This window comes from Cibotium barometz, chromosome 21, assembly GCF_041138505.1.
Source record: "Cibotium barometz isolate CiBa-2024 chromosome 21, ASM4113850v1, whole genome shotgun sequence".
Taxonomy (NCBI): domain Eukaryota; kingdom Viridiplantae; phylum Streptophyta; class Polypodiopsida; order Cyatheales; family Cibotiaceae; genus Cibotium; species Cibotium barometz.
The window spans coordinates 45,828,926-45,837,299 of record NC_141066.1 but is presented as its reverse complement, the minus strand read 5'-3'; the positions used below and the strand labels follow the sequence as shown (position 1 = coordinate 45,837,299).

The window sequence follows — 8,374 nt, the reverse complement described above, 5'->3', positions numbered from 1 at the left end:
CAATACTCACCAGGGAGACTCACTTGTAAAAATGCAGTGTTGCAACACTAGGTCTTGTTACACGTACATGTATATCCCCCACACACACAGATAGAATGAGGACCACTTCCTTATAGGCATTGCAAGTTCTACCAGACCCCATGTTTAGTGCGCATCTCCCACATCACATGTTATAGCAAAACTAGCATCCAATCACATATCACTCCATGTACACCAATGCTTGAAATCAAGTAGGGAATGTTTAAAAGAGCTATATTACTACTTAAATGCAGGACCAAATCACAAGCACTCGTAAACCGAACCTTAGATCTGTCAGGACAAATTAGTGCAAAACACACCCTGCAAGGTGAATTGAACCAATTGAGAACATCGTAAAGCCAAATACAATCCAGTAGAATTTCATGGTAAAGCAATACATAAGAGAAGAAATGATACTTGTCGAAGTTATACAAAGGTGGTCAAGAACAAACCAACTACATAGAAGATGGATACGGAAAATACTGAGCAAACATAAACACCAAAAAAACAAGGTGGATCAAGGGTGGGATTAGTAACGGATTGCTTCGAGCTGGTTAACTCGATGACAAAGAGCCTTCACATAATGGATTGTTTCATCCAGGACAAGGGAAGCATCAAGGAAAGCTCCACCTGGAATCATCCTTCTGAGAGCTTTCACAGTTCTCTTGATTCTTTGCCTTCTATTACTCTGCCCAGTATGATAGTGATGTTTATCGTTCACTTCCTCCCCTGAACTATCCTCCTTAGGAATTCTTTCTGGCTGCTGCTCATCTACCCTTCTCCTCTTGCTTGCATGCTGTTGCACTTCTTCGTCCTCATCTCCATTGCAGCTTTCTTCTTTCTCTGACGACTCATCAGGGGAATGCCCTGTGCTCCTTATCTCTTCATCATCTTCATCATCAGAACTCAACAGAGCATCTAAATCTTCAGTGTTCTCCTGCATACTCTCACTTGACGCGGCCTCAGCACGACGCTTAGTATCACTAAGCTCGCTCCTGCTAGCAAAAGCAAGGAATTCTGATGAGGCTAAGGTTTGAGAAACCCTAAGGCTCATTGGCGAAGGTAGGGTTGCAAAAACCTCAGGTTTCCCTTCACAGGCTAGGGTTTCAGAAGCCATGGGTGTCTGGGCCATGGCTGGTGCTTCAAGAGCCTTGGTGTGTGGAGCTGTCACCATGGCTTCAGAAACCCTAGGTTTTTCTGATGATGCAAGGAGATCTGGGAACATATGGTGTGAGAGCTGTTGCTGCTGCTTCTGCTGCAGGGAGCCCAGATCAAGCTGTCGAGTGCTCTTGAGAGTTTGCAGGGAGGTAAATGCTCCAGCCACCATTTCTCTGTATGCCTTGAGCCTCAGTTCAGACTCTGCAGCCTTCAGTGGTTGCTGATTTGTTGATGGCTTTGCAGCTTCTTTGTATTCTGCCGCACTGTTGCTCTCACAATTCTGTGCGGGGCTAAAGAGCTCCTGCACAAGGGCAGGGTGAAAAAAGACCCTGCCTTTACCCCCACTATGATCGAACATGATGAACCTCTTCAGGTGAGGCTGCGAGGATTGGAAGCAAAAACCCTCGGCAAATGGATTTCCACATACACCTCCCCCATCAGGGGATGAGGTGGAAGTCATTGTTTCTAGAAAGTGAAATGAGACCTGCTGATTCTATGAATAGTTTCTTTCTGTGTGAAGTCCTCCTACGACACTGGAAGATTTATTTGGGAAGCTGCATCACAATTAAAACCTTCTGAGAAAAGCCATAGACCCTGTTCACCTCAAAACCTTACGAAATGGACTCCCCCTCAGATCTGAAGGCACTACCTCCAAGAAGATGTTTCAAACTTAGAACCCAGCTGTGAGCAGAAATGAGAGCAAAACTGTACACCTGCTGGTCTCTTCTCAACCTTTGAAAGGGGGACTAAGGAGAATTTAGAGCTACCAATCTCTACAGTAAGCAATTATCGACCATAGAAACATGGATAAGAGCAAAATTAGGTAAGATTGATTACCTTAGATGTATCTGCCAGCTATTAAGGGGAAACTTGAACTCGGATTCTCCACAGATGCACTACGATCTAAACGCAACTGTTGGCAAAGGAAACAGGAAGCTCCCCGAGGTCGAAGTCTACGTGATAGGTTTAAGAAGCTGCCTAAAGTACTCGCCCTGCAAAGCGTGGAAATATGATTGGCGAAAGCCCCATGGCCGCGGCCGCAGAGGGTAGGTTAGATGGAGAAAATTATGCAACAACCTTACCTGACACCTGTGAACCCTCACGGGTTTGCCTGATATGCCGCTTCCATGCTTGGCGGAGCGCAGTCTATTGAGGCGTGCTGATCTGCACATTATAGAAGCTTTTCTTCTCCTCTTCCACCGACCACAACTACAACTACTGCAACGCAGGAACTGGTGCCAAAGGAGGGGGTTGCTGGTGGAGCTCTTTGACTCTGCTAGTGGAGAGAAGCACGCAAGCGAAGGTCTAAGGTTACAAACTGTACACAAGTTGCTCGTTGTCATATGATGTTGTGCAAGAGAGAGAAATCAAGGATCTGGTGCAAGCAGCGTGAGGGTAGAGAAAGGAGAGTTGACGCCATACAAGCCAGAAGCCCCATTTCCCTTTACACTCAGAGCAGAGACATAGTCATAGCTTGGAGCAGAGAGAGAGAGAGAGAGAGAGAGAGAGAGATTCAAAGCTATGCAGAAAAGCACAATTGCTTGCTTGCACCAGAAACACTAAAAAAAGAGAGACAGAGTGAGAGAGGGAAAGAGAGAGAGAGTGTGTAAGTAGAGTGGATGAATGTATGATGATGAACGGAAAATGGTGGTACTCTGGGGGCGGAGAAGGCAAAGACTGCGAGAAACCCAAAATAATTGGAGTTTCTTTTTTTCCCATTTTATTAATAAATCGTTTTCACGTAGTGAATTGCAGGTAAAAAAATTTGCATGCTACCCCCTTACATCGCATGCCACCTGGCATCTGGACAGCGTGGCTGTCGATCCCAACGATCCTGCATCTACCCCATCATCCATGGCTTTCCTTAAGGCATCTTTCCCACGGCTTGGCCCCTTAACTAGGCCTAGCTTTTCGGCACAAACAGGGTTGCTTTTTGATGCTCGTCTCGCCAATAAAATACAGCCACTTATTTCGAGTGATCGTCAATAAATAAGATAAATTGTTAAAAAACAAGCATTATTTCTACTAAACTAGTCATTTTGAAGGCTAATCCAAATCATCCTTGGTGACAAGTTACAACTAATCATTTGGAGATCTTTGTCTTTTCATGTTCAGTGTGGCAACTTGGCAAGTTTTCTTGAAAACTATGAACTTCTCAAAAAACCAAAAGTGATCAATAATCAATTGTGGTTTATACAAGAATAAAATTGTACAAAAAAAGATGTACACTTTTCAAGTAAATAAGCTTATGCAAGCTTCCTATAGTCCCACGCCAACCAACGAGTGCTAGCTCATCTGGTAGAGAAGGTCTTGGGTTCAAGTCTTGGGGGCCTCGTTAGGTACCTACCCTTGACGGGTTGATTATAAGCATGTACGATGGGTTCACCAGCCCTCATCCCGCCGACGGGGCCGCCTCCACCTCACGGAGGCTGTTGGGTGTGTGTTTCTAAAATTTCATGTACCTTCGAAGAAAAAAAAGTACCATGCCATGGACATCTCGCTCACAAATGTTTGACACTAGTGAGATGCAACTAAACTAGTAGGTTAAATCATGGGATATTTGAACGAGTCAGTCATAATCAAACCATTCTCTTGTGAGTGGAATCAAACCATTCTCTTGTGAGTGGAATCAAACCATTCTCTTGTGAGTGGAAAAGAGGAGGTTTTTGTAAATGCAATTTTTAGCAAAAAGAACTTTGGTAATTTTTATTATAGTAAGGTTGGAAAATGTGCACATCAAGATGAGGTTTCACTCTGTCTAGATTGACCTTGAGTTGGAGTCCGATAGAGAGAAATGCCTTGGAAAGGTCTAGTGTGGGAACTATTTCTTAAGAGTATATAAGGTTTAATTTAATTAACCTTCATTAAGTCTCAATTAAGTAGGAGTTGTAAAGTTGAGTGAACTAGATAATTTCAATAGAATGAGACCTCATAGGTGGACAAGTGTTAGATTATTAACCACTCTAGTTAACATGGACCTTCAATCAACAATATACAACCATAGTATCCAAAGACGTCTTCATAACTTCATCATCATATTGTATAAGTGTCTTCCTAACACCTTACCAACTCCTTTCATTGGATATTAGGAGTTTGCACATGTGAATGTGCCTCCTTGAGAAGCAGACTCAAGGGAGAACAACAAATCATGTAAAGGAATTGTTTGCACATGTGAATGTGCCTCCTTGAGAAGCAGACTCAAGGGAGAACAACAAATCATGTAAAGGAATTGTTTGCACAAATGATTGTGCCTCCTTGGGGAGCAAACTCAAGGGAGAAGAACAAATCATGGTGAGAAGTAATGTGCTTTGCTAACACCATCATCAAAATACCTTACATGTTGATATGTCACATTGACATGTATACATTATGGACATAAGGGTCCTAACTGGAGTGTACTGTGAATGCCCAATTATCCTATACATAGTTCGATGAATCCTTCTTTTTAGCACTTGTCTGCTGATGCATTAGCCACCACAGCTATCAGTAACTCTTTCTTCTCCTCCTCCATCCTTTTTGTACATTTGTTGATATAATGGTGTGGCTTCTTCTGATAGTAGTTGCATTTGCCTTTTTTCTTCTTAGGATTGTCACTCCCTTCTCGTCATCCTTACCAAAATATTAGTTGATTCTACCTTTGTCTTACAGCTGCCTCCAGAGAAAAGGTTTTACCTTTGCCGTTTTGATTAGCAACATAGAATGCATGAACTCCCACATATATACTAGTTTGGTTTTGCCCATGATTTTTTATATAACCAAATCATCAAATATAAGGGCATTGGGGTTATCCTTCATCAATGACCCGAAGTATGGATATTAAACCATGGGAAGAATCTAGTAAAGCTATGAGAATAGGAGACACCAATGAACTATCTAGATAGGCCTTGTACGCTGCTCTGTGAGATCTTTGATCTTTATGAGAAACTCATCCATTAAGTCTCCCTCATTAATATGCTCGAACTCTAACAGTTAATGCAAGTATGCCACTCGTGCCTCGTTATGCACCTAGTAAAGTGCAGCAAGCACATCCCAAGCCTTGGCAATTTTACATGAGCGAATATGAGGAATAATGCTCCTTTTCACGGAAAGTACCACTAATGCATGTGCATGTACATCCCTACCATCCAACCTGGCTTATTTCATTATGGGAGGTACGAAGGTAGATGCCACAGTTACATTTGAACTAGTATCACCAGCCAAAGTACTTATACTATCATGTGCTGAGGCCACAATAGGTAATTGGTCCGCGGCGCGGGGAAAGCATTCCAAATACATCACTGCCTGTCATTTCAGCCTACAAATAACGAATATTTGATGTAAAATGCAAACGTCCCAACTACCTGCCGGTACTATCAATGCCCATTAGTGCCAATAGATCACTGATGACGAAGAAACTTGCAAAGTATATGAAAAATGGCAAAGTGTAAAGTGTAGAAATGTTACTAGTAAGAATGTCGAAATCGATGATAATGATGATGATGTTGTCGAAGCTATTGATGTGATGAGCTTGAAGATGCGATGTCGATGGCGATAACGGCTCTGTCTCTATATACCAAATGTGTACCCCTGTAGTGTACCCTAATATCAAACAAAGACATTTTAAATTAACACTCCACCGAGATGTCTGTGGAAACCTTACAACATGCGAACAAACGCCGAAACATACTAAAAGGTTGTTAGCATAGTTAATAACACACTGTAAGGTATATCTTCACTGTTAGCATAGTTAATAACACACTGTAGGGTATATCTTCACTGTTAGCATAGTTAATAACACACTGTAGGGTATATCTTCACCACTTAAGAGGATAGTTTAATCTAAGATGATGAGAAGAGTAGCTCGAGGAGACAATGACAAGGGGATGAGAGCCAAGAGAATTTGCTCTGATACCGATTTCTGGAGTGGAGGCAAAGGTAGCAAGACACACACACACATATGCAACAATCAAGGAGAGATGGATAAAAGCATAACACACATATGCAGCAACAAACAAGGAGAGATGGATATAGAAGCATAACACTCAAAGTAGATTAATGAATGAGTGAAGTAAAAGTGAAGTGGCATGATAAGGTCACTTACACACACTCATAAAAGAACACATGTGTACACAGGCTTGGGGGTACGTATGTGAACATGTCATCACACCTTGGAAGATGAGCACAATGGGTCATACCCTTGGTATGTATATACTTACAACAACTGGTCGTATCTTATTTAACCAGAAATTTAAAGGAAGTGATGTAGGGTATATTAAAAGCTTCTTTTCCACGTGGGACCGGATTATACACCATTACATGAGGCTAAGGATTATACACCATTACATGAGCCTAAGGACTCAAAGATATAGGCACATATTTTAGCCCAATCACCATTCATTGACGTACTTGTGGAAAAGCATTTTCTCAATGCTCCACCCTCATGTTGACACTGTGAGTGATATATGTGCTCTATTTTGTAAGGTCCCCTATGTGAGCACTTGAGCACTTGGAAGTTCCCAATTTAGACACTCAACAGTGGGCCAATGGTGCATGTGACGAGATGATTAAGAGATGGCTTATTTACTCTGCTAATTAGGATGCATGCTTGTTTGGGAGATGTGACCACACAAGCATGTGACCACATTTATGAACACTAGATAGCGATTCGAGGACACACAACTAAGTAGGATACATGCTTGTGCAGGCTATGTGATTGCATTTATGAGCACTAGATAGAAAACCAAGGATACACTACTCTCAGGTTGTGGGGCTCCTTTGAGAGTTCTGATAGTCTAATATGGTCCCATGCAGATGCTATGGTTGGTTTGATCATTTGAGTTTAAGTCATGGGTTAATTGACACATTGCCAACCAATGTCCATGATATCAGAACAATATAAACTACTTTGGCAACCTTTGTTTATCATCGAGCTCATTGTGTTCAAGCTCTCTTATAAGCAATATCTAGAGTCTATCCAGATTGCCATTAACTCTCCTTACTCGCAACACACAAGTGGGCACAGACATCAATTTATAATCAAAGGTTACAAAACCAGTAACATTGTTTACTCTTCACTTATTTCTATAAACTTAGTGCTTTATATTGAAGATTCTGGTTTCACTATTATGTTTTCTTACAAGACTTCCAAAGTCATGAGTAACCATTTATGAGATTAATCTTATATTGAAAATGACACAATCATGTATGCTTAGAGAGGTTAATCTCTTTGAGCCAATATAAACACCAAGTGACATAGAGGAGTCGAATTAGATGAGGATAGACTATCTTTGTCTAGGGTTTATAGATCTTAAAGATGTAAGCTAAAGAAGATTGTAGCACCAAGTGTACTCTTCATAATAAGTCAAATCTACATTGGCTACACTATGTAGAAGCTATTAATGCTAGCTTCCAAAATGATAAGGATTTGAGAAATGTCTCTATTCCTATTAGAATGAATAGCAAGAATGATGAGATACAAGAATTTGAGTAACTTTTCCAAAGTATTGTGATCTTCTTAACACATATGCAATAAGGAGAAAAGTGCATTTGAGTAACTATTCTAAAGTATTTTGATCTTCTTAACACGGTGAAACAAAGACCTTATTCTATGAATCTAAAATATTCTCAACTTGTCAAGGAAGAAATTTATAAGTAGATATGCAAGATTTATATATGAAGTCAAGCACACTAAATGGGTGTCACCACCCATAGTGATTATACAAAAACAAAACTTAAGTATGTAAGGACTTAAAGAAAGTCAATGTAGCAACTATTTGAGATCACTATCCTTTACTGTATACATAGCATGTGCTTAAAGAAAGTCACTGTAGCTATTGTTTGAGATCACTATCCTCCTTGCATGTGTTTTTTGAGAGGGTCAAAAGAAAGGAAGCTTATAGGTTCATGGTGGTGAATGGCTTCTTAGGTTACAACCAAGTGCACAAATTAATCCAATGGATTCTTTTGCTACATAAATAGTGCGTACCTACAGGGTTATGCCACTCCGTCTCACCAATGCTCTTGTGACATTCCAAAGATTGAGCATTGCTTACAACTAAGGAGTAACTCCAAAAATATCTTGAGATATAAATAGTAATCTTTGTGTAAATTCTTGATGGAAGGAACACCTATCGTGTGTAAGAAATGTCTTGGAATGATATATCACTTATACTACATTTCATCTTAATCCATTGAAATGCTAATTTTGGGTTAAACATGG

At 40.7% G+C, this 8,374-nt stretch overlaps 1 protein-coding gene across 1 annotated transcript; it reads right to left on the bottom strand.

The window, feature by feature from the left end:
• Nucleotides 1-372: 372 nt before the first annotated feature.
• Nucleotides 373-2,875, bottom strand: LOC147627229 (uncharacterized). Its single transcript, XM_086815898.1, has 3 exons — nucleotides 2,259-2,875; nucleotides 2,014-2,168; nucleotides 373-1,730 (listed from the first exon to the last, which is right to left on the bottom strand). Exon 3 carries the CDS (start codon nucleotides 1,634-1,636, stop codon nucleotides 548-550), a length of 1,089 nt encoding a protein of 362 aa, XP_086672024.1. The 5' UTR covers nucleotides 1,637-1,730; nucleotides 2,014-2,168; nucleotides 2,259-2,875; the 3' UTR covers nucleotides 373-547.
• Between the last annotated feature and the right edge of the window lie 5,499 nt (nucleotides 2,876-8,374).

Bases quoted from the DNA above. Each gene is read 5' to 3' on its own strand.
- LOC147627229 (XM_086815898.1), bottom strand. From the start codon at position 1,636: ATGACTTCCACCTCATCCCCTGATGGGGGAGGTGTATGTGGAAATCCA.